The 25,419-nt window shown below is 42.1% G+C and overlaps 1 protein-coding gene across 3 annotated transcripts in view; it reads left to right on the top strand.

Moving 5' to 3' along the window:
- The window catches only part of Mettl16 (methyltransferase like 16), a 66,996-nt gene extending 41,577 nt beyond the window's left edge, over positions 1 to 25,419 (top strand). For all 3 annotated transcript variants that reach the window (XM_041664938.1, XM_041664939.1, XM_041664936.1), the window contains exons 7-10: positions 8,533 to 8,602; positions 10,070 to 10,159; positions 19,281 to 19,454; positions 19,582 to 25,419. In XM_041664938.1, coding sequence (XP_041520872.1) covers positions 8,533 to 8,602; positions 10,070 to 10,159; positions 19,281 to 19,454; positions 19,582 to 20,190 — 943 coding nt within the window. In that variant the 3' untranslated portion in view covers positions 20,191 to 25,419. The remainder of the gene's footprint in view (positions 1 to 8,532; positions 8,603 to 10,069; positions 10,160 to 19,280; positions 19,455 to 19,581) is intronic.

Below are 25,419 nucleotides of genomic sequence, written 5' to 3'. Positions count from 1 at the left end.
GCAAAATAAGTAGATAATGTCCAAAAGACTACACAGATAAAGGGGAGGGAAAATCCCAGGTGATTGCATTGCTCCCATTAGTGTGGTCCTGTGATGGAACGAAACTGACTCAAATATGGCTTTTGATTAGAAAACAGATGGGTTTGAATCTGTCCCATGAACCAGAATCAATTTGTTGCCTAGTCCTTGAAGCAATTGAGGTTCTTGGACTCAGTTTCCTAAACAGTGACAGATGTGAGGACATTGAGCTGTCAGGAATTTAATGAAGGGAAACAGACCAGAGATGGGTTAGGGCTGTTCTGTTTCCAAAGCTAATTATTTTGGACAACACACCTGTCATTAAGCAGTGTTAGGTACTCAGAGCGACTTGTCTCATGTCACTTTGCACCTGCCGCATGTTGTCAGTGTGGTGGGGAATGTGCTAGCTGATAGCTAAAAGGAGCTCCATCCTAGGATTTAGTTTCGTGAAACAGGGAAAGCATTTGTTTTTATTTATTTATTTCTGTGTGTGGTAAAAACAAAATTTACCCTCCAGTATCTTTAAGTTTTATTGAGGGAAGAGTGCATGTTGTGGGGAGAGGATTCAAGGCCTCACCTTGGCAGGTGCACACCCAACACTAAGCTACATCTTGTCTTCATAATAGCAAATCTTTTTTTTCTTTTTTCTTTCTTTTTTTTTTGTGGTTAGGGTTGTTTTGCCTGCACCTGGATGGTTGTGTAACACGTGAGTATGTGGTGCCTGAGGAGGATAGAAAAGGATGTTGGATCTCTTGGAGTAGAGTCACAAATGGTTGTGAGTCTTCGTGTGGGTGCAGGGGAACGGACCCTGGTTCTCTGGAAGAACAGCCAGGGTGCTTAAATACTGTACTATCAAATTAGCAAGTTTTAAAGTCTTTAGTTGAGTAGTGTTAAAGATATTAATGCAACTAATCTCCAGCGCTCTTAGTATTTTTGTTTTGAAACAGTGTCTGTCTACATGGCTCTGGCTATCCTGGAACTCTGTAGTACAGGCCTGTCTCAATCAAACTCACAGAGATCCACCTGCCTCTACCACCCAAAAGCTGTGATCAGAGTCATGCACTGCCACACAGGGCCAGAACTCTTGGCTTTCAAAAGCTACGCCTGTTAAACAGCTCCACGTTGTCTCTCGCAGCCCCAGCCACTGTCTGTGTCTTTGGATTTGAGTACCACATCTATGTAAAGTCATGCAGTAGTTGTCCTTTGTGGTAGTCTTAGTTCATGTAGCATAATGTTTTCATGTTTATCCATCTTGTGACATTTTCTTCCTTTTGAAAAAAAGGCAAATATTTTGCTGTTTGGGGTTTCTTTATTGTTGTTGTTGTTCTGTTTTTGTTTGTAACAAGGTCTTGATACAAATCCTGACTGGTACTTTTTGTGTAGCTCAGACTGGCCTGACTTGTGGTGTTTTCTGTTTCTGCCTCCTAGGATTATTGATGTAAATCACCATAACCTCTTTTACTATTCCATTACATGTATAATCACATTCTGTTTATTCTTTCATCTCATGGCAGTTTGTGTTGCTTTTAAAATTCCTTTGGCTCTTTGAATGTGAAGTAGTATGAGCATGGGTGTATAAATACCTTTTCAAAATCCCGTTTTAAATTCTCCTGTTTACCCAGAGGTGGAACTTCAAGGCAGAGAATAAATTTTTTTTCCCTTTTCTATTTGTTTCTAAAGCTGCTTATTTTAGCCAGGTACAAGGGTATGCCTGTGATCATAGCACTTACATAAGCTTGCAGGCAGACTTTTTCTTTAAAAATGATGCTTAATTTAGTAAATTCCACATCAACAAGTATTCTGATTTGGTAGTAAGAACTTGTTTAAGAGCTATGGAAACTGTAGAGATGGTTCAGCGGTTAAGGGCACTTAGCTGTGGAATAATGAGGGCTAGAGTTCTTGTCCCAGATCCCACATAAAAAACTGGGCATTTAGGCCACACCTGCAATCCCAGCTAAAAGGGATGTAGAGAGAAAGGTCACAGTGACTTCCTGGCTTATAGCCTAGCAAGAAAACACCTGCCCCCTAGATCAGGAAGAGAGCCTACTTCAAAGGAATAGGTAGCGTATGGTAGAGGACACCTGGTACCCTCTTCTGGCTTCTTCATATGTACATAGGAACCCAGCCACCCAGACTCACATGAGTAAATCTTGAAAAACCAAACAAAAAAGAGAAATATAGCTTGATTATTGAGTGATCTGCCTCTCGGAAAAGTTAAACATTACAGAAGTCCTTTAGCTTAAGATTAATATATTTTGCTTCAATTGATTTCTTCAGAGACACATTAGAGTATATTTAAGGAGAAAACAGCTTGGGCTAAACCGAGCCTTAGGTAATGTCTAAAGAAGTAAATCTAAAGAAAGTCAATAGAACATTGATTGAAGAAGAAATAGGTTTATGACCATCATATGCTAGCTTCTTTTTTTTGTTTTTGTTTTGTGTTTTGGATAGTTTCGTTTATGTAGCATTGGCTGACCTGGAATTCGCTATCTAGACTGGGAGTTGAGAAATGTACCACCATGCCTGACTATGTGTTGACTTTTGGGGGGACTGGGCCAACCAGCAAAATGGGAGAAGCAGTAGATGGTTCTCTTAGACTACAGTTTAGTAGGAATGGGGCTATTTATTTTTTAGGGGACTTTTAAATTATAGATTTATGTCCAATGAGTCTTCATCTGAACTACAAAAACAAGTTTAAGGTGGTGGCTTACCAGGTCGCAGACATGCAGTTTCTGAATTCTCCTTCTCTGTGATATTGGTTAAACTAATGAAATTGTTCTTGAAGGTTGTTTGTTTGTTTGCTTTTTAAAGTTTAGAAGGAACGTTCTAAGGAATGGAGAGCTATTTAGTGTATTCCAGGTCTGCTTATACCTGACTGTGTTGCAGCCTCAAAGTTGACTAAGAGGTGTAAGTTGACTGAGGAACTGTCGTGCCGCTGGACGGTTGTCCATCTGGGGAAATGTGCTCACTGTGAGCTGCTGTGGGAAGTAGTCATCTGTCTGCCTAGGTCATCGTCATGTTTGTACCACTAATGACTCCACTTTTAGACTCTTGTGTATGGTGTATATTCTGAGATGCTACAAAAATAAAAGATTAAAAGCAAGTATTTTAGCTATTTGTGTGGTACATTCCTTGTAATCCCAGCATTTGGGAAGTAGAGGCAAGAGGGTCGTGGGTTCAAGGTCAGTCTTGGCTACCTGAAACCCTGTCTCAGAGGGGTAGGGGAGGGAAAACAAAAATCTCCAAGCATCCCTACTATTTGCTGCTTTTATCCATCTAAAATATTTTTTCTTGGGTTGGAGAAATGGTTTAGTGGTTAGAGCAGTTGTTCCCCTTTTAGAGGACTCAGGATCAGTTCCCAGCATTCACCTCGTGGCTCATAACCACCTGCAACTCCAATTCCAGAGTCCCCAAAGGCGGCTTCTTCTTCTTTTTTTATTTTAATTTTTTTTTTTTTTTAATTTTCTTCGAAGCTGAGGACCAAACCCAGGGCCTTGTGCTTGCTAGGCAAGCGCTCTACCACTGAGCTAAAGCCTTCTTCTTACCTCAGAAGGCGTTGTGCATGCACATGATGCACACAGTATACATGCAAACAAAACACCCATACACATAAAAGAAATCTTTTAAAATTTAAACATTTTTTTCTTCTTGCTCCTGAAGTCCCACAGAAAGCCAGAGGCTCAAGTCATGCTCAGTAACAGCTTAGTTACTGGATTTTGGTTAGCAGCTGACAGAAGCTTGAAGGGTAAAATTGTACAACTTCATTTCACTTATAAGGCAGACTTAGCGACTTAAAAAGTATAATCTCAGACTTCCACTATCTCAGTGGTCTATACTGCAGATTCATTTATAAGTAGACCACAGTTGTACCATGTAGCCATCCTATGCTACTTGAGATTGCAGGGGGGGAATGAAAAAGTTTATTTTTAGCCGTGACAATTTAGAATTTATGTCAGTTTAAATGATGAAGTTTTGAGATGAAACAGACCCGTCATCTGCTCTGGTGACTGGAGGCCTTTGTTCTAGCAGTCTATTTATAGGCAGTAAGGTGTTGGGCTCATAGCCATTTTCACCCCAAGCTTCTGCTCGTAACTTGCTTTTCTGCATTACAACTTAAATTTAAAAATTGGCTTAAAGACATTTCTAACTAACCTTTCCCCACTGAAATGAGCCAAAGTTCCTCAAATTCCTTATTGTTGAGTTTCCATTGTGATCTTTCAAATAATTGTTTACAGAGCTGGGTCAAAATAAATACTGAGGCTACAATATCTCATTTTGCAAGAATATGTACCCCAAATGACATATCAGGACATAGGACCTAATTCAAGCCCAATTGGAGGCAATTCAAGTAAAAAATGTTTTTACAAAGTAGGATTCTAATGACTAAATCTATAAATAAGTACATTAGAAAGATCTTTGTGGTTTTTTTTTTTTTTTGGATTTTTTCGAGACAGGGTTTCTTCGTAGCTTTTGATACCTGTCCTGGAACTAGCTCTTGTAGAGCAGGCTGGCCTCGAACTCACAGAGATCCACCTGCCTCTGCCTCCCGAGTGCTGGGATTAAAGGCGTGTGCCACCACCACCCGGTTTAGAAAGATCATTTTGCAGTTGTCATAGTAATAATTGATCTGTGGGGAAAATCAGTGGGAAATTTGAACAGATATTGGCTGGGCTGTAACTTAGTGATACACTGGGTTTGATCTCATTGGAAAACGGCAAGAACAGGGCATTTATATAGTTTCAGAGCATCTCTCCTTAGAGTAGCGACTTTCAAAGAGGACTGTGGGAATTTAAAGTGGAGAACCCAGGAGGACTGCTCCCACTCCGTGAGCTCCTGATCTGACTGGTGTTTGTAGGATACAGGAGATCCTCTGTGTCTGTCACTTCAAAAATAGGTACTCAGAATCTAACTCACATCCTGACATGAAAGTAAAAGATGATTCAGGAACAATTCCAGACTGAGGAGACAAAGAGGACAGGACAGGGAAATTAGTATAGTTGTGAATGTGGATTGTATTTCAGTCCATATTGTAATACCATGGGAACATTACATTTCCCCAGTTTTAGTAATTGTTAAGTGTTGTTACCAAAAGGAAGGTTTCTGGGTTTTTTTGTTTGTTTGTTTTTAGCTTTTCCAGGCAGGGTTTAACAGCCTTAGCTATCCTTGAACTTGCTCTGTAGGCTGTTCTCAAATTCACAGAGACTCACCTGCCTTTGCCTCTCAAATGCTGGGATTAAAGATGTGTGCCATGGGGGCTGGAGAGATGGCTCAGAGGTTAAAGAGCATTGCCTGCTCTTCCAAAGGTCCTGAGTTCAATTCCCAGGAACCACATGGTGGCTCACAACCATCTGTAATGGGGTCTGGTACCCTCTTCTGGCCTGCAGGCATACATACATACAGAATATTGTATACATAATAAATAAATAAATAAATAAATATTTTTTTAAAAGATGAAAAAATGAAGATGTGCGCCACCATTGCCCAGCTAAAATGAAGATTCTTGTTTGTAAAGTGTACATGCCAAGATATTAGGGTTCAGGAATGTTTCATAGCTACCTCCCAAATAGTTTAGAAAGCATGCGGAACCAAACACATGGGGAACTTGTTAATTGGCAGATCTGGGTGAAGGGTATAGGAGAGTTGTTTTTATTAATCTTGTAATTCTTACAGGCCAGAAATTATTTCAAAATAATTTTTCTTGAAGCTTAGCATCTCTGAGGGATTTTGAAATGCTGTAATGAATAGAGTACCACTTTCATGATTAAAATGCTGTAATGGGTTCACTGTCTCTTGGGTAACTGATCTTCCTTTGTTCCTTTTTGTTCTACTTGCATTTTGATTAGTTGGCACAGGGTATCTCTTGAGATCACAGCCAGCATTTAGTGCTTAGGCACGTGAACATAGTAAGCTAGAAACAAGATGGGGTGGTTTTGTCTTTGAGACAGTTTTTTTTTTTTTTTTTTTGGTTTTTCGAGACAGGGTTTCTCTGTGGTTTTTGGAGCCTGTCCTGGAACTAGCTCTTGTAGACCAGGCTGGCCTCGAACTCACAAAGATCCACCTGCCTCTGCCTCCCAAGTGCTGGGATTAAAGGCGTGCGCCACCACCGCCCGGCCCTTTGAGACAGTTTTTATGTGTCAGACTAGCCTTTGAAATCAGTGTTTAGTGGAGGATTACTTTTAATTTCTGATCCTTCTACTTCTACCTCCCACAGGTATGCACTCTTTTATCCAGGGCTTTGTGCGTGCTAGGCAAGAACTTCTCCCATTCCCCGTTTTTGATATATTGTCATATAGTCCAATATGGGTTTGAGACTATCTTGACTCTGGTGCTCCCATTCCTGAGTGCTGGGGTTATAGGTTTGCATTACCATACTCAACCTGTACATTTTTAAATGTACTTAGCAATAAGTACTTTGGTGAGAAAGTTTTAGTATGAATTTGGTCCCTCCTCCTCCTCCTCCTTCCCCCACCTCTCTCCCATGAAGATAGGGTTTCTCTTTGTAGCTCTGACTGTCCTGGAACTCACTTTATAGACCCAGCTGGCTTCAAACTCACAGAGATCCGCCTGCCTTTGCCTCCCTTTTGCTGGAACTAAAGGCATGCATCACTACTGCCTGGCTGAATTTGGTTTCTTTAATTGATAATTTAATACAAGAACTATTTGAGTTCATACTTCTGGTGTTTCAAGGAATTTGTTTTATCTAGTGGTGAGGTTCTATAGTAAGAGTTGTTTATAAATAATTTTTTCTTGGGGCTAAGGGATGTGGGTAAATTGGTAGAATACATGCATGAATCTCTGGGTTCAGTCCTCAGCCCATAGCACTGAATAGACTCAGCATGGTGGTACATACTTGTAATCCTAACACTGAAGTGGGGGTGAAGTGGAGGCTGGAGGCAAGAAGATCAGAAGTTCAAGGTCAGCCTGGGCTGCACAGAAAGTTGGAGACTAGCTTGAACCTAGATGAGTTTTTTTTTCTTAATTTGCTTTGCCGATCCTAACTGCTTCATCTTCTCGGCTCTCACCTGTCCTGAAGCTGGGAAGACACTTAGTGCATAATACACTGACAGCTGTAGGACTCTCTTCCTGCAGTTCGTTCATTCTTCTTTCATTTTTTTAGACAGTTTCAAGAATTTCAACATTAGAAGACAGTTCCCATGCTAACTAATCTTTGATTGACTGACAACAATCTGATATCTCTTTTTACATCTCAAGTTATTTAGAATAATCAGAAGAAATGACTTAGATCACTTTTACCCTTCAACCAGTTCACCTCATATTCTTTTCATTTCTTCAGAGCAGTTCCCTATGTAGCCCTGACCATCCTGGAACTTAGTCTGTTGACCAGGCAGACCTCGGACTCACAGAGAGCCACTTGTCTCTGCCTTCCAGATTAAAGGCATAAGCCACCTCTGCCTGGCATAGAGCAGTTCACAGCACAAGTTCAGGCAGGATCCTGTCAATTTTTCCAAGACAGGGTTTCTATATGTATCTTTGAAGCCTGTCATGGAACTTGCTCTGTAGACCATACTGTTCTTGAACTCACAGAGATTTGCCTCCAAGTGCTAGAATTAAAGGCGTGAGCCACCACCTCCTGATGATTCTATGTGGGTTTTTTTTGTTTGTTTGTTTTTAAAAATGTAGTGCTGAGGGTATTTATATGCCTTTTTTTGTTATTTTTCAAAGATTTATTTATTTTTGCTTTGAATATTTTCTTGTTTGTATGTATGTACACCCTGTTTGTACAACTCCTGTGGAGGCCAGAAGAGAAAGTCAGAGCCCTTGGAATGGGAGTTAGGGGTGTTATGAGCTACCATTTGAGCTCGGAAACGGAACCTGAGTTCCCCTGTAAGACCAGCAAGTACTCTAAAACCATCTTTGCAGGCCCTACCTTTTTGCTGTTGGCTAATGCCTGTTCTAAAACTAAAGTGGCCTTCACATTCTGTGTATGATAGATAGGTCTTATCCTCTTTGATCTCTTTCCAAATTTGTACAGTTTTAAGCACTAGGAAACTAAGTGATTTATTTATTTGCTTTTTTTTCTTTCTCTCTTTTTTTCTTTTTCTTTTAATAACTAAGTCTCATTATGTAGCTCTGACTGGTCTGGAACTTATTATGTAGGCCAGGCTGTTCTTAAACTCACAGACATCTTCCTGCATCTGCCTCCTGAGTGCTGGGATTAAAGGCATGTGTCACCACTGCCTAGCAGATTTTTTTTTAATTAAATTTTTAAAAAATTACTTGTGCATGTTTATGTGGTACCATCGTGAGGTTGTAGAAGTCAGAGAACAGCTTCCATGGGCTCTAGTTATTGAACTCAGGCCTTCATTTTCTGAACTGTTTTGTCAGCCCAGATTATTATTTAGGTTGTCTTGGGTTCCTTTTTTCCATTATGTGATTTAGTGTTTGCTTGATTTGTGCAGCTTTGTTATTGTTACTTGTAACTTAATATTTGTTTGCTTATGTTCTCGTGAGTGATGCTTATAATCACTCTTCATTTGTCTCGTGTTTTCCAAGGTGGTACAGCTGTATGCTGGGGAAGAAATGCAGTCTGGCCCCTCTGAAGGAAGAGCTCAGAACCCAAGGGGTAAGCTTTGTCACTGCCATTCAGGTGTGTCTTCTGAGGGTGTAGTCTGAGTAGGGCAGCTTTCTTTATACCATAAAGCTAATTGTGATTTTAAGTTTTTTTTTTAAACATGTATTTATGTTGTGTGTATTAATGTTTTGTCTGCAGATGTATGGGTGCCCACAAAGGTCAGGAGAAGTCAGATCCTTTTCTGGAGTTATGAATGGTCGTAATCCAACATGTGGATTCTGGGAACCATGCTAGGTCTTTTGCGAGAGTGAGAATTGCTCTTAATTGCTGAGCCATCTCCAGTCCAATATTTCTTGTTACAGTTATTAAAAACTACAAAGTAGATCGGGTGGTGGTGGTGCATGCCTTTAATCCTAGCGTTTGGGAGGCAGAGAAAGGTGGATCTCTGTGAGTTCGAGGCTAGCCTGGTCTACAGAGTTCCAGGACAGACTCCAAAAGTACACAGAGAAACCCTGTCTTGAAAAAACAACAACAAAAAACCCCTATAAAGTAGTTCTTTTTTCTTTATTGAAATCTGATATATGGCCAGCTGCTTACTTTTTGGTTGGCTCTTCTACTTAAAGAAGTAAACAAAAACTGAAGGTGGTACATGCCTTTAATCCCCACACTCAGGAGGCAGAAGCAGGTAGTTTGACTTTGAGACCAGCCTGGTCTTCATAACAAGTTCAAGGTAAGCCAGGGCTACCTAGTGAGACCCTGTCTCAAAACAGCAGTAAATAGAGCCTTAGGAGCTGTGAGTGCTTGTCTGGCATGCCTGAGGCCCTGCATTCAGCCTCAGCACCGCCAGGGCTATCCACATCTGTAATTCCAGCCTCTTGGGAGGTAGAAGCAAGAGGATTGCACGTCAGAGGCCACCTTGGCCCAGGTAGCCAAGTCCTGTTTTAAAGAAATAAAGAAAAACTATTTAAATCATTTTATAGTGACTTCAGAGAACTGTTTGAGGTGTTTACTATGAGACATCTATAAATTCTAATACTTTATGAGAGATAAAAATTCTGTATATAATTTTTTGATTATCAGACAAATGTATATACCTTTTATTTTTTTATTTATTTTTTAAATATTGTTTGGCTGGGTGGTGGTAGTGCAAGCCTTTATCACAGCACCCAGGAGGCAGAGGCAGGGGGATATCTGTGAGTTCAAGGCCAACCTTGGTCTACAGAGCAGGTTTTAGGACAGGTTCCAAAGCTACACAGAAAAACCTTATCTTGAAAAACCAAACCCACCAAACAAAGAAAATACTGATTGTTAACTAACAAAAGCAAAACAAAACAAAAAACCTCAATAGGAGTCAGCAGCCAGGAGCATTACTAGAAAGACTTCAGTTTGAAGGTGGGCATGGTGTAATGCAGTGGTTGAGGTGGGGGAATCAGGAGCTCAAGGTCACCCTTAGTTACCTCAGATCCCCTCTCAAAACAAATAAAACTTCAAGCGAGATTCTGTTTCTACTGGTTTCAGGTTCGTAAAGTCACCTTCACGGAGTTCTGTCAAGGCCGGACAATGAGATGGGCCTTAGCTTGGAGTTTTTATGATGATGTCACAGTACCGGTAAGTAAAGACTTGATTTGGCTTCTCCAAATGCTTAGCACGTGATAAGCTTCCACAGAACATAAATGAACTAAATCTGTACTGTTCTGTTTTCCATTTGGAGACTTTCCATTTTTCCAAATGTTTATGGCAAAGTGGAAAATGTTTATAAACAAGAGCCCATCCTGGCATCTTTTAGAAGTTAAAGGTGTAGGCAGCATAGTCTGTAGGAACTTCTGGTGGTCATTGTTCAGTCTGTTTATCTGCCTGGCCACTGCTGCTTTCTTAAGCTGCTAAAGAGCTGCCATTGTGCTTGCAATAATTTTTCTTTCTCCTGTTCTGATTTCTCATTGCTGGGGCTTGAACCCTGTGTCTCAATCATTGTAGGCAAATGTTGTACCCCAAGTTATACTTCTAGCTCCCTGGCTATATCTTTTTGAGTTTAACACCTAAGGATTTTGCTGATCTCAGGAAAAAGCTCTGGCTTGTCTTTTATAATTACCCCTAGAAAATGGGGATGGGTAGCATGTGCCAGTCCCAGAACTTGGAGCGCAGAGGCAAAAGAATTCTGAGTTTGAGGCCAATCTGAAGTAGTACCAAGGAGATTGCCTCAAAAAGAGCTATAAATGTGGCTCGGTGGTTAAGCATGCTTTCTGCTCTATCAGAGTGCCATAGTTCAAACTTAACCCCTATCTGACAGCTCACAACACCTGTGACTCCAGCTCCAGGGGCTCCAGCACCCTCCTCTGCCCGCCATCGGTATCTCTGTACACACACACACATCTTATGATTTGTTTCCAAATCTCTCTGTTCTTTGTACTATTGTATTTACAAAGAAAGGTTTCTGAGGCTAGAAATGGTGGCACACAGCAATAATCCCAGCACTCAGGAAGCTAAGGCAGAACATTGAGAGTTCTGGGCTATATAGTGAGGTGTGTGCTTGTGCTCGCTCTAACTCTCTCTCTCTCTGTCTGTCTTTCTTTCTCTCGGTCTCTATCTCTCTGTGTCTCTCTCTCTCTATCTCTCTCTCTCTCTCTCTCATACACACACACACACACACACACACACACAAAACAAACCAACTGGTTTTCTGATTGCTCCTGGGAAGTACTGATAGAATGGCCTGTGTTTGTTCACACATCTCCATGCAAGAGTGGTCTGCTTGTTGACTGGAGACACACTTTTTTTTAAAATTAGGTATACAATATTCTGTCTGTGTATATGCCTGAAGGCCAGAAGAGGGCACTAGACCTCATTACAGATGGTTGTGAGCCACCATGTGGTTGCTGGGAATTGAACTCAGGACCTTTGGAAGAGCAGGCAATGCTCTTAACGGCTGAGCCATCTCTCCAGCCCGAGACACACTTTCTAACCTCTGCTCGACTGCCCAGCTCTTTATTCTCGTGGTGTGTGAGGAGGCTAGTACTGACTCCTGCAGGTCTCTGTGCCCATATAACAGGCTTGTTCTGGGGCTGCCTCTTCCAAGGACTTGGGCATTCATTTTGGGTCTCCAGAGCTCTACTCAATGTTGCTGTCTTTGAGTCTTCGTTGCTATAGACAGAGAGGTAGATAGATGTGTGTGGGAGCACTAAGGAATGATTTGCAGATGTTGCCTTGTTTTTGAAAACATGAGGGTCAGATTTGAAGCTGAGCCGATTCTTCCTCCACAACTAGATGTACTGCAGGATTGAAACTGCTCCTATAGAGTGTCCTTTCCATGGATGCCTAGACTGGCTTTGGGGCTGTGCAGTGGGGTACCCAGAAGTTAGTGTTTAATTTGATCACTAGTTTAAAAGATGCCTTTGCTTTCCAAATATTATCTTGTTGTTTTCTAGACTACTAGGACACAGTAGATGGTTGAAATCATTAGCAATGCCCTTAGCTATCCCTGTGCAGGCACAAACAGCTGTGGGAAATGGGAACAGCACCTGCTTCCAAGAGTGTCTTCTTAACCTGCCGCCCACATTTTTTTTGACACAGCTGGGAAGAACTGATAATGGGCTCTGACGCTCCCCACAACAACCCGGAGAATTTTCCTTTGCCCTCTTGGATGAAAGAGTCATCACAGACACTAGTGTTAAAGGACAATATCTTTGTGCAAAGTTAGTTTAGTTTGATTTTTTCTTTCAAAATCAACTTACTTAGAAAAGGAATCTATGAGCCTCCCTCTTTCCCTTTTAGGGTGTCTTGTAGCTCTGCATGGTTTCTAGCCATCAAGGATGCTGTCTAAGGGACCGAGTTCCTCCTGTGCTACAGAGTGCTCCCCCCCCCCAGTGTAGTCATCCCTAAGCTGCTAATAGTGCATTCCCCAGTGTTCCATTAAATGCACTTAAACTGCTGGTGTGTGTGTTGGGGGTGGAGTGGGGGAGAGGGTGACAGCTTCTGATTTGTAGTAACCCAGCAACAGTTTCTTAGCACTTACGCCCTAGATTGGCGACTGCTTTCCCTGTGGGTAGATCCAGGTTACTCTGGAGATTTTGAGTTGACCTTCCTCTTGGTTCCCCTTCCTTCTTCTCAGACTCCTCAGTCACCATTTTTCTGGACAGCTCACCTGACGTTCCTCTCTTGCTCCTGGTGGGGATCTGGCAGGTGGAGAATGCTGTTTCAGTCAAGGAGAGGAAGATACTGAATAGAGCTGGTTAAGCAGAAATATTGACCTACTTCCCCGCCCCCACCCTACCATTTATCGTGATGTGCAAGTTTCTATGGCAACTTGTGTTTTCACTTATGTGAGGCCTACTGACTTGTTTCTGTTGGTGCTAAATGCTGAAAACTCTAATTCAAGCAATTCTAGTGCCTGCATGGAGCCCACTGCTGTTGTTTGCACTCATTTTAGCAACAGAAAGACTTATCTAATATTGGTAGAATTTTTGTGCCATCGCTTCTGACCGATGAGGACTTGGGGAAGCAGTAAGTTTTCCACAGGATGCCGATAGGTCACTTTTAGAGCCCCTTTCCCCAGTTTTCTAAGTCTTCAGGTCTGTTTTGCTTTCAGGAAGTTGAAGTTGGTTGAAGAGTTGGGTAGAGGGTGACACATTGTAGGCGGAGGCTGCTCGTACGTTTCCCAGCCACCCAGACCTCCAACTTTATTAACTACAACACTAGCCGGGCGGTGGTGGAACATGCCTTTAATCCCAGCACTCGGGAGGCAGTTGCAGGCGGATCTCTGGGAGTTCGAGGACAGCCTGGTCTGCAAGAGCTAGTTCTGGGACAGGCACCAAAGCTACAGAGAAACCCTGTCTCGAAAAACCAAAAAAAAAAAAAAAAAAACCTACAGCACTGTTTGGCCAATAATTCGGATATTTCTAGCTAGCTCTTATATCTTAAATTAACCTATTTCTATTAATCTGTGTATTGCCACAAGCTGTGGCTTACCGGAAAGGTTCTGGGTCCTCCTTCGGCAGCTACATGGTGTCTCTCTGACTGCCTACTTTATATCTCTGTTTAGATTTCCTGCCTGGCTTTACCCTGCTAAGCCATTGGCCAAAACAGCTTTATTTTTAGTCAATAAAATACAGAAGGACATCCCACATAATCTCCCGTTTTTTTAGGTTTTTTTTTTTTTTTTTTTTTTTTTTAGTTACAATATTTAGTCTCTTTGTATCTGGCAAAATTTAAGAAAATATACTATCACCTATTTTATCTTTGTGAATCTAAAGTTTTATATTTAATTTACCTTTTATCATAACTAAGGCAAACTATAACTGTCTTCAACTCTTCAAAGACCCCAGAAGGTTATAATGTTACCTTAGTAAATAAGAAGTGCATTGTAAGCAGCTTCCAAAATTCTAGGATTGACAGAGACATCTCCCTTCCTGGACAGTCACCCAAAGTTCTTCTGTAATGTTGGGGCATCATCTTCAGGCTACAGGCCCATAGTATCTAGCACACTTTTTCATGAAGCAAGAAATTTGAAAGGCTATTTTGCCTATCTTGGCAGTTTGTCAGTCACTTTCTTCTGTATCCTACAGAATGTCTGGCAGGAACCCTGAAGGACCATCCTGTCTTTTGGAATGTTCAGCAGTCATTTTTCTGTGGGTCCTGCATGTCCAGTTTGCATAGCATGCTGTCAAGCAATCAAGGCAAGAGCAGTTTCTTACCCAAATGACTAGCCTTGTCACATTGAAGGCAAATTCCATAACGAGTTTCTTCAATGCCCATCAACCTCTCTGAAGTAATTGGTGCTGCCAGAAGCAAACATGTCTCATTGTTGAGAAAAGTCTAAATTCTTAAAACATTTTAAATGCCAGGCCATATTCCATAGGTCTTTGAAGTGTTAAAAATTATTTATCTAACTGAAATAAATCTCTTTATATATAGAAAAACTAACCAACATGACTATAAGTTTGACTATTATAAAGGATTATCAATTAATTTGTAATTTTAAATTATATATTACATTTTAAATGAACCGCACAAACACAATACCTTAAACAAGAGCAGAAATACATATTTACAGTGTAATAAATTGACTTTAAATTTGTATCAATAGACCAAGATCCATGCCAATGCAAAGTATTCATCTCTATAACACATAACTAGTAAATAGTGTACTCTAGATGTGAACATTGCTCAGGAACCCTGGTTCATAAAGAATTCACAAGGCTGGATAGATGGCTCAGTGTTTGCACTTGCTTATTGCTCTCCTAGAGGACTTGAGTTTGGTTCCCAGCACCCATGTGTCCATTCACAAACCACCTGGAAGTCCAATTTCAGGGAATCCCATACCTTCTTTCCTTCTCCATGGGAAGGAGATTTGCATTTGGAGGCACATACATACATGCAGACTAAATATAGACATAAAATTAAAAATATTTAAAAGTAATCCCCATTCTTCAAGAGATTTTTCTTATCCTGTACTTCTCTGTCCATCTTTTTTTTTAAAGATAGATTGATTTATTGATTGATTGATTGATTGATTGATTATGTATACAGTATTCTCAGTATTCTGTCTGTATGTATGCCTTCAGGCCAGAAGAGGGCACCAGATCTTATAACAGATGGTTGTGAGCCACCATGTGGTTCCTGGGAATTGAACTCAGGACCTTTGGAAGAGCAGTCAGTCAGTGCTCTTAACCGCTGAGCCACTCCAGCCTTCTGTACATCTCTTTAACAGGAGGCTTTTGGGGGTCTAGATAGGGAGGGGTCAAAATAACTATTTGTGGATGTTGTCTGTTTTCTGACTGTACTTTTTGAGATTTACATTTTTAATTATGCATATGATGGGGGTTATGTGCACATTAGGGAATTTGCTCATAAAGGTCAGAGGGGTTAGATACCCAGGGACTGAAGTTCCAGGCAGCTATGAGCTTCCTGAGGTAGGGGATTGAACTCCAGTCCTTAGAAACAGTAGTACCTGCTTTTAACTCGTAAGTTGTCTCTCCAGCCCTAGATCCCTTCCAAAGAGACAGAGTCTCACTGTGTAGCCTTGGCTGTTCTCAAGCTCCCTATGTTGATAGACTGACTTTGCCTCCTGAGTGCTGGGATTTAAAGGCATTTATCACTGTGTTTGGTTTGGATTTTCTTTCTTAATAAAATATTTTATTTATTGAGGTTGGAAAGATAGTTCAGCAGTTAAGACCACTTATTGCTCTTTCCAAGGTCTTGGATTTGGTTCCTAGCCCCCATATGAGGTGGCTTACAACTGTCTTAGAACTCCAGTTTCAAATTATCTGATGCCCTCTGGCCTCCTAGGCATCTGCATGCACATAAACTCACATAGGCGCGCAAACACACACATACACTTGAAAAGAAGTCAGAGGAAAACTTGCTGGAGCCAGTCTTCTCCTTGCATTTTGAGGAATCCCCAGATTGAATTTAGACTGTCAACCTTGTCAAGAACCCACTGAGTCAACCTGACATCCCCCTTCATAGATTTTCAAGCCAGACAGCTGAAGTCTGTATAAGTATATGTCAGAGGGTTGACAGAAACGAAGTATGAACCTTGCTGTGGTAATAACAAAGAAACCAGAAACTTCAGATTCTTATGTGTTAGTTTTGTAGCAAAGCAAAGCACAGCTGAAACAATGTATATAATAATTGTGGCAGGTCGGTGGTAGTGCACACCCCTAATCCCAGTACTCAGGAGACAGAGGTAGGAGGATCCCTGTGAGTTGGAGGATAGCTAGGGCTACACAGAGAAACCCTGTCTCAAAAAATAAAAATTTTGTGCATGCATAAGTACTGAGATGAACAATAGGGACAAAAGCATTTCAGAGAAGGAAATAGTTGGGATTAATGTGGTCAGACATGACTTTAGGGACCAAGATTTGCCTGTTTGTTTCTTTGACAGTCCTGTCCTGAGGAAGGATTTGTTGAATGTTTAAAGGAATAGTTTAGGACTTACACTGAGTCACAGCCTTGTGAGTAGGACATTAATAGGTTTGGAAGATTTGATGTACTGCCCATAGTTGTCACTGTTACTTGAATACACATACTATCTCCTTTTCATTAAGCCAGGAAACAGTTGTATGAATAGCAATACCAGCCCTTGGAGGCTGCAGAAAGTCAGACCCCAGTTTGATTTTCTAGCCCAGGCTTTAATCACTTGGGTATTGACTCTGCTTACCAAGTCTCTTGTCTTTTCCTAAGCCTTGCCACCAATACCTCTTCCCTGATCAGTCTTTAATGAAGAATCTTGTTTAGGAGTCATCCCAACAGCCTCTCTTCTGGGAACATTAAAGTTCCCCTAAGGCCACCATTCTGGTCATAGTCCTACCTGTGCGCTGGGTATGTAACTCAGTGACAGAATGCTTTTCTAGCATGCATGTAGTTCCATTCCCCACATCACAAAAATAACAATAGTAGTATTTCTACAGATATAAAATGCAGAATACAGGGCTGGAGAGATGGTTCAGTGGTTGAGAGCACTGACTGCTCTTCCACAGGTTATGAGTTCAATTCCCAGCAACGACATGGTGGCTCACAATCATCTGTAATGAGATATGGTGCCCTCTTCTGCCTGTAGGTATACATGCAGACAGAACACTGTATACATAATAAATAAATAAATAAATCTTAAAAAAATGCAGAATACAGATACAAAATTTCTAGAGTAGATATAGAACAATTTCTTTCTGCTGTATTGAAAGTTATATATTAAGGGGCTGGAGAGATGACCCAGCGGTTAAGAGCATTGGCTTCTCTTCCAGGGGTCCTGAGTTCAATTCCCAGCAATCACATGGTGGCTCACGACCATCTGTAATGAGATCTGGTGCCCTCTTCTGGTGTGTAGATATGCAGGCAGAACGCCGCATACATACATACATACATAATAAATAAATAAATAAATCTTTATTAAGAAAGAAAAAAAATTATATAGTAGAGTGAGTAAATCTTTTTTTTAATTGGTAAAGCAGTTTGGCTCCATCTCAGTCTCTTTGTACTTTCCCACTCATAAGATTCTCTTTCTCATGTGGTTGCCTCTGTGACCATAAAATTTTTCAAGTTTTTTAGCAGCATATATGCCATGGCCCTTTAATTGTTGGTACTGTCTAATATGGTAGGCAGGAGAATTGAGGATTTAAGGTCATCCTTTAGAGTTTTGAGACCGGCCTGGCTGTGTGAGATCCTGCCTCAGAAACAACAACAACAACAAAAAAAACATTTCAGTTGTAATAAGATATAAAAGTGTCCTAGTGCCAGAGGCCTATGGGGTTGTGTTTAACTATAATTTTTTTTTTTTTTCGAGATAGGGTTTCTCTGTAGCTATGGAACCTGTCCTGGAACTATCTCTTGTAGACCAGGCTGGCCTCGAACTCCCAGAGATCCGCCTGTCTCCGCCTCCTGAGTGCTGGGGTTAAAGGCGTGCGCCACCACCTCCCTGCTTCTTTGGGTTTTTTTGTTTGTTTGTTTGTTTTTGTTTTTTTTTTTTTATTTTCAAGAACGGTTTCTCTGTGTAGCCCTGACTATCCTAGAACTCACTCTGTAGACCAGGCTGCCCTCAAACTCAGATTCAACTGCCTCCGCCTCTCAAGTGCTGGCATAAAAGACCTGCATTTAGCAACACTGCTGCCCAGCTAAATGTAACTTTTTAAGAGTACCATGTAAGCCAGGCGGTGGTGGCGCACGCCTTTAATCCCAGCACTCGGGAGGCAGAGGCAGGCGGATCTCTGTGAGTTCGAGGCCAGCCTGGTCCAAGAGCTAGTTCCAGGACAGGCTTCGTAGCTACAGAGAAACCCTGTCTCGAAAAACCAAAAAAAAAAAGAAAAACAAAAATAATTTACTGTAGTGTTACTCTTGGTGTTTTAAGTGGAGCTTTAGTCCCTCTAGTGGGTGGAGGAGTGTAGCCTCCCTAAGTCCTTGGTAGAGAGTTTGGTGACGATTAGATTCCCATGGCCCTTGGTTTCAAGTGTAGTGTTCTCATTAGTGCTGGTATCCTTCATCCTCCGCTGACAGGCAGCTACACTGTTGATGAGTTTATGTTAGGTGTGTACTCTACCTCTGAGCTACATCTCTAATCAGCCTTTCTGTGCAATAGTAAAGTGGCAGTAGTAGTTCTTAGTGTGGAGGCCAGAGGACTAGACTACCTTGGCTACTGTTCTTGGGCAGCCGTCCACCTTGCTTTTTTGAGATAGGGCTTCTTATTGGTCTGTCGCTCACCAGTTGAGGGAGGTTGGCTGGCCAGTGAGCCCCAGGGATAGTCCTGTCTTCGCTGCCCCATTAAGGGATTACAAATGTGCCACCAGGCTTTTTTTTTTTTTTTTTAATGTGGATTCTTGGGATCAGGTGCACATCTTCAGGCTTGTATGATAAACACTCTACAAACTGGGGTGGCACTCCCTGTCTATGTGCAATTCATTTTGGGCTTGCATGGGGTACCACAGATAGAAAAGGCATTTAGTGCTTGGAGAATGTCTATACTAGTAGCTGGAGTAAAGTAAGGTGATGGGATTTGAAGGAATTTGTATTTGGAGTTTGAATCCCAATTCTGTTACTGCTAATGGTGACTCTGAGCTATGATGACATAGCTTTGTAAAGTGAAGAAACAGGCGGAGCTGTCTCCAACATTGGAAAGAACACGTGCAAAAGCCTGTTTCATGCCCTGTACTTGGGAACAGAAACCCTGGGATTGTCCCCACTTGTGTCCACTGTCATGCACTGTATTTAATTGTTGGGATAACTTTCTCCTTTTTTCTTTTAGTCACCTCCAAGTAAACGAAGAAAATTAGAAAAGCCACGGAAACCCATTACATTTGTGGTGTTGGAGTCTGTGATGAAAGAATTATCCCTCAAAGCCTCGTCTTTGGGCTCTGAGACAGTAGAAGGCATAGTAGTTGTGACAACATGGATAGAAAAAATTCTCACTGATCTGAAGGTGTGTGGCCAAGCATATTGATGAAGTGCTCACCCATAGTGACTTTTATGGTTTTTCTTTAATTGAAGGGATTTGGTAAGTAATGACAGATGATTGCCTATAAAATTCTGCTTTTTCCTCCACATAGGTTCACCATAAACGAATTCCGTGTGGAAAAGAAGAAGTTAGCCTTTTCCTGACAGCCATAGAAAACTCTTGGATTCATTTAAGGCGGAAGAAAAGAGAGCGAGTGAGACAGCTGAGAGAGGTTCCCCGAGCTCCCGAGGACGTTATCCTAGCCCTGGAGGAGAGGAAGTCCACTTCCAAAGAGCTGAGTGGTAGCCAGGACGTGGCTCCGTGCTCCCACGAGAGTGCCTTGTGCGGGCTTGCCGTACCAGAAGGCGAATCTGCCACTATTGGTGGCCATTGCCTCAGCCAGGAGTCACTTTGCCAGGAGGAAACTCTAGAAGCCATGGAGGATGAAAGGAGTGAGGAAAGGGGAGGGATGGAGACCATGGAAAGTTGTAAAGGCTCTAGCAATGGAGCCCAAGCCCGAGAGGCTTCTGAGAAGGCAGACGGCCTGGACGGAGCAGCTACACGTTACCTGTTTAAGTGCCTGATCAACATTAAGAAGGAAGTAGATGGCGCCGTAGTTGAAATGCATTGGGTTGAGGGCCAGAACAGGGATTTGATGAATCAGCTTTGTACCTACATACGTAACCAAATGCTGAGGCTTGTTGGGGTAGTTAATTCTTAATTTCTTCCACGGTTAGAAAAGTGTCTGTATAAAGCTAAGGATATGGTGCAATGACCGTATGTGCTTAGTGTGCAGAAGCTACCCTGGGTTGTGTCCCTAACATCTAACATCAGTACAAAAAAGTCTATAAAGTAACTTTGGAAGTGGAGCCTATTGGGAAGCCAGAGGAATTTCACTACTGGTCCTTTAGTGACACCATGTGGAATCATGTTACAAAGCAGAAATTTAGTACACTTATCCCGGTACTTGAAGGCTGAGGCAGGGTGACTGCTCTGAGTTTAGGGTCAGCCTATGCCATAGAGAAAGACACTTGTCTAAATAAAAAGAAAAAAGGAAAGCAGAAATGAATCCATTTTTAACCCTTCCCCTCTTAAAGTGATCTGGAGTTGTGTGTTTGGTGCAGTGGCTCAGGAGTTTATCTGCTAGTGACTATTGCTAGCAGATAAACTCAAGAGGAACTTGGAACCTCCTCCAGCAGTTTGTCTCAGCCTTGAACTCATTCCCTGAGGCCAGAGGTGTTGTTTGTGACTGCTGCCTGGAATGTGTCCATCTGTTGGGTTGATTGGTGAAGAGGGTTTCAGTGTTCTCCAATGGAGGCCATACAGCAGAGCCGAGCCTGGCAGTGCTCATGTTTGCCTTCAAGACACTGCTTTCTTCGGTACCTAGAGTTGATTGTGCCAGCCCTCAGGAAGGAGCTGCCCTGCTGATAGGTGGCCAGAATGTCAGGTGAAGAAAGGGCCAGTCTGGGAACACATGATAAGAGTGCATTGCTCAGTTGCTGCGGTTCTGACATTGCCTATTCCAGAGCAGAATTGAGGAAGCAGAGTCGGAGATGTGTCTGAGGCACATCAAAGTGTACCTGTCCCCTCCTACAGTGTTGTTCTTTGGTAATGTGCTGCTTTTTATTGACATGTGAAATGGAATATGTTTTGTTTTTAATACAAGACTTCAGAATTGAAAACTATTGATTCTGTTTGAGTCCTGGAATTGAGATATTTTGTTGTGTTTGAGTTGGGTAAACAGTTGATATGACAAACAAGAAACGGGGGTCCTCTGTGTACTCAGTAGGGTGTGGGGTGGATTGGTAGGTAGAGCACTCATCTACATCCGTGAAGGTCCTGGAACTCGCTTTGTAGACCAGGCTGGCCTTGAACTCAAAGAGATCTGCCTGCCTCTCTCTCCCAAGTGCTGGGATTAAAGTCTTGAGTCACCACTGCTCCTGGATTATATATTCAACACCAGAGAAAAACAGATACCGGTGTGGTGTAAAGTGGAGCCTTCTATGTGGCCAGCTAATTTGTTGGCCAAATCCTACTTTTTTTGTGGCTTTTCTCTGTCTGCTTATCTGCTTATCCAAGGCCAGGGTAACAGTGTCTGAAACTAATTTCTAATGGGAATGCTGGGGTTTTGCAGATACTTCTGGAAGAGGCTCATTTTTGTTCTTTTCGTGTCTCAGAAATTGTCTTTTGTGCTGGATTCTTGACTAAGCAGCCTAGGGTTCTATATGGACAGACTGGTATAGAGCCTGAGCTCTTTGGCACCCATAAAGACTGGTGCTGAGTAGTTAAGTTCCCATTTTGAGAGGTGGCTATGATTAGATCAGAAAGCTGGTGCTGTGGCATAACTTAATGGCAGCTGGGTCAGGCTGTTGGCAAAAGTATAAGAAAATGCAAATAATGCAATGGGGTTGAAAATTGGGAAAGAACATGTAGCTGTAGTCTTTCAGAGACTCCTAGGAGCATGTTCTCCCCACCCCCTACCCCTGGGGATCTGTCCGTAATATAGTGATTAGAGACTAAGGAGAAGCACTGATCTAATCCTCCCATTCATCTGGCAGCATGAAGAAACCAGTGTTCAGGGTCACAAACTGCACCCAGATTGGATCTAGGGCCTTAGATTGCCTGCATCCAGTAATTATGTCTGTGTCAGGGTATGTGTCTGTGAATGCAGTTGCCTGCAGAGGGATCAGATCTCTTGGAGCTGAAGTTACAGGCAGTTGTGAGCTACCAGATTTGGATGCTGGGAACCAAACTTGGGTCCTCTGCAAGAATAACCCATGCTTTTAACCATTGAGCCATCTCCCCAGCCATAGCTGTTGTCTTTGAGTCATGGTCTTATGTAGCCGCAGACTTGGTGTGTAATTGAGGATGAATTTAATGTCATTTTCCTCCAGTATCTCTATCTTGAGTGCTGGGATTATAACTCTGATTTATGTGGTACAAATGATCAATTAGTTGAGCCGAGGACTCCCTGTGTGCTGGACAGATGCTTTGCCAACTGAACTACAACCACAATAAGATGATATTGAAATCATCTTTTTCATTGAAAACACTTTAAAGGGACATATTATACATGTGCTTTATAATTGAAGGGAAGCTTTTTAAAGAAATTGGTTTCTCACATGTCACAGGATTGAGTGGCGTTCTGTTTAAGTGTCTGGAGGTCAAGTTTGTGTTGGTGTTGGTGGTTTGATATGAAATTAAATCTCTGCGGTATTGTCTAAAGTTCTATTCTGGTCCCTGGTTGGCTTCTGATCCCCTGATAGCTGAAGTGGAACAGAAACTGTACTTGTTTTCCAGTGTGAGGTAAGGAAGGCGCTTGTGTTTAGAATCTGCTCCAGTTTTATCGGTTTGCTTTCCTGTGTTCAGCTGTTCTCACACTAGGGCTTTGCTATACTTTAAGTCCAAGCTGGCAGCTCCGAGGAGGAGTTTTAGCCAACCTCAAGGGGTCTGGTCTGTTACTATATTTTAGAAAACAAAATCTCCCTGGTGGAAATCAAGGCTTCTGGTGTCTGTCAGGAATAATCATATGGCCAGATGTGGAAAAAAATGTAAAAATCACATACAGAAGACATCAAAGCCATTTTATTTTGTTTTGTTTTTTGAAGTAGGGTCTCATTCATGCAGCTCAGGCTGGGCTTGAACTTTTAAGGTAGCCAAGGTTGGCATTGAATTAACTCCTGGTTCTCCTGCCTCCACCTCCTCAGTTCCTGGGATTGCCAATGGTTGCCTCCATACCTGGCTTTATGTGCTACTGGAGTTGAACTCAGGGCTAAAGGGCAGGCACTGTAACAGTTGAGCTACATGCTAGGACTCCCTCTTCCCACTTTGAAAAGAAGGAAGTGAATGCTGGGTGTGGTGTCCCCATCTGTAATCTCAGCATTTGGGAGGTGGAAGAAGGAGGACCAGGAGTTTAAGACTGAGTTCGCAATTGGTCTTGTCTACATTGTGAGTTCAGGGCCAGAGGGAGTTGTGTGAGACCTGTCTCAGGGAGAAGCGCGGAAAGACAGACTGTGGGAGCCCTTTGGTCTTTTTAACTTGCAGCACTTTCTTTTGGAGCCACACGGGGGCACCTTCAGCCCCTTCAATTGAAAAATTGAACTTCAGTTGAACTTCATTGTGGGAATGGATGATTGTATCTATAGAATTTTCTAGAAATACTCAGTTATATCCAGACAAATATTTATGACGGTACATTTTCACTTAAAATTTTTAAAATGGAAGTATAAGGGAGAAAAAAAAACCCTACTAACACTTTTTATGCCCCCCACCCCCACCCCCAAACTCACAGAGATCTGCCTGCCTGTGCCAATACCACCCGGCTGTTTTATGTTTTTTATTGTCTCAACTGACGAGGTTTTCTTCACATCCGTCTACTGTAGAATATACTCATTAGGCCTGTCCTTTGGATCTTTTGTTTGTTTCTCAAGCTTTATGTTTCAGGTCTGGTAAGAGATCTAGAAAAATGCATTTTCATCTTGCTTTGTCTTTGATCTTGGTGGCAGACTAACATCCATGTGATGAATTATTTATATGAATAGTTGTGAGGGTTTATATAAACTAGCTGGGCCTTATTTCTTAAGTAGGCTGTTTCTGTATAGATTAGAACATGCATATGGCTAACCCTGTATGGCTGAGGCTCAAGAAGAAGTACTCTCTGTTTATTCTATGGTACAAGGTCAGGATCTGCAGTGACCCTTCTACCCCATTTGCAAAACTTCAGTTATTGTTCTTTGAGCAAAGATGCGTCTCAGAGGTGCCCTAAAGAAAGGGACATGACTTCACTGTTCTCAGGGGACTTGCTGCTCAGGAGATTTTATTTGCTGAATGGCCATCACCTCAGTAAAGTGCTGTCGTAGTCACTAATAGGGTTTTGCCTCTTGAAGGAGGGCATTAATGGTTTTGAAAGATGCTAATCATCCCATGTGCCTAGTGTAAGTACCACTGCAGTTTGTTAAAAAGCCTGGCTCAGGGCACCCGTAGCCATAGAACTTACACATGCCTGAGATACTATTCTGTTCTGGAAAGATCTGCTATGACTCACTCAAATGACTAAAACAGCGGTTCATTTCTTTAATTGCTGGTTGGAACAGCTAATGCTGCCTTTGTGAGTCTGTGCTTTTACTCTGGAAAACTATGTTGTGACTGAATGAAGACCTGTACCTCTTTGAGATGTAGCCCATCTGCCTGTCTCGGTCCAAGCAGAAATCTCAGAACTTCTAGGCTCTATCTTTAGGAGGTAGAGGATCATGGGTGCTCCTTAGCAACAGGGAAACTGAACAAGAGAAGAAGGTAGGGGGCAGAAGTTCAGCTAGCTACACTTGACAGTAGCTTGGAGCCAATGCTTAGAAGAGGGCAGCATGTACTCCAGGTACTGTTTACCCCGGGGCAGTGAACAGTGGGAGAGAGCACAGGCTTTGCGGCTCATCAGCCCTGGGTTTGCATGCTATTCCACTCCTTGTATAGGACCCCAGTCCGACTGGGCTGGCCTTGGGAGAACTGAGGGTGAGTGAGAAGTGTGAGATCTAGGGGAGTTCAGAAACAGAGCGACACTTGTAACATGCCTTCTCTCCTTAATTTGTAAAGAATTTTAGAGTTTTGGTCAGAAAGCCACCTGCCATTGGACTCAATTGAGAAGGTTAAGGCCTTGATTAAATCTATAGGGGCAGGTAGGCAGATGTAGAGTACTACCTATTAACCAAAATAAAAGCCAACCTCTGTGTAATGGAAACATTAGGAACTGACCATTGGCAGTTTGTCTTTTACAGAGATTGTCTCATTTAGTAACCCTATTAGCTGATGCAGTATTGTTGTGTAAGAGCTGAAGGCAATGGAACCTTCTAAAGCTTAAGTGACTAATGTTCTTCACCGAGCAAAGGTACGGAGGCAGGGTTTGAACTTGGGTCCAAGTAGCTAAGGCTGAGCTCTAGTGCCAAATCTAGAAAATCAT

The sequence above is a fragment of the Microtus oregoni genome, unplaced genomic scaffold (genome assembly GCF_018167655.1).
Source record: "Microtus oregoni isolate MIOR12 unplaced genomic scaffold, Mior012 000015F_ref0000493, whole genome shotgun sequence".
NCBI classification, from domain to species: Eukaryota; Metazoa; Chordata; class Mammalia; order Rodentia; family Cricetidae; genus Microtus; species Microtus oregoni.
The sequence above is the reverse complement of the archived record's forward strand: the minus strand, read 5'-3'. Positions and strand labels throughout refer to the sequence as shown.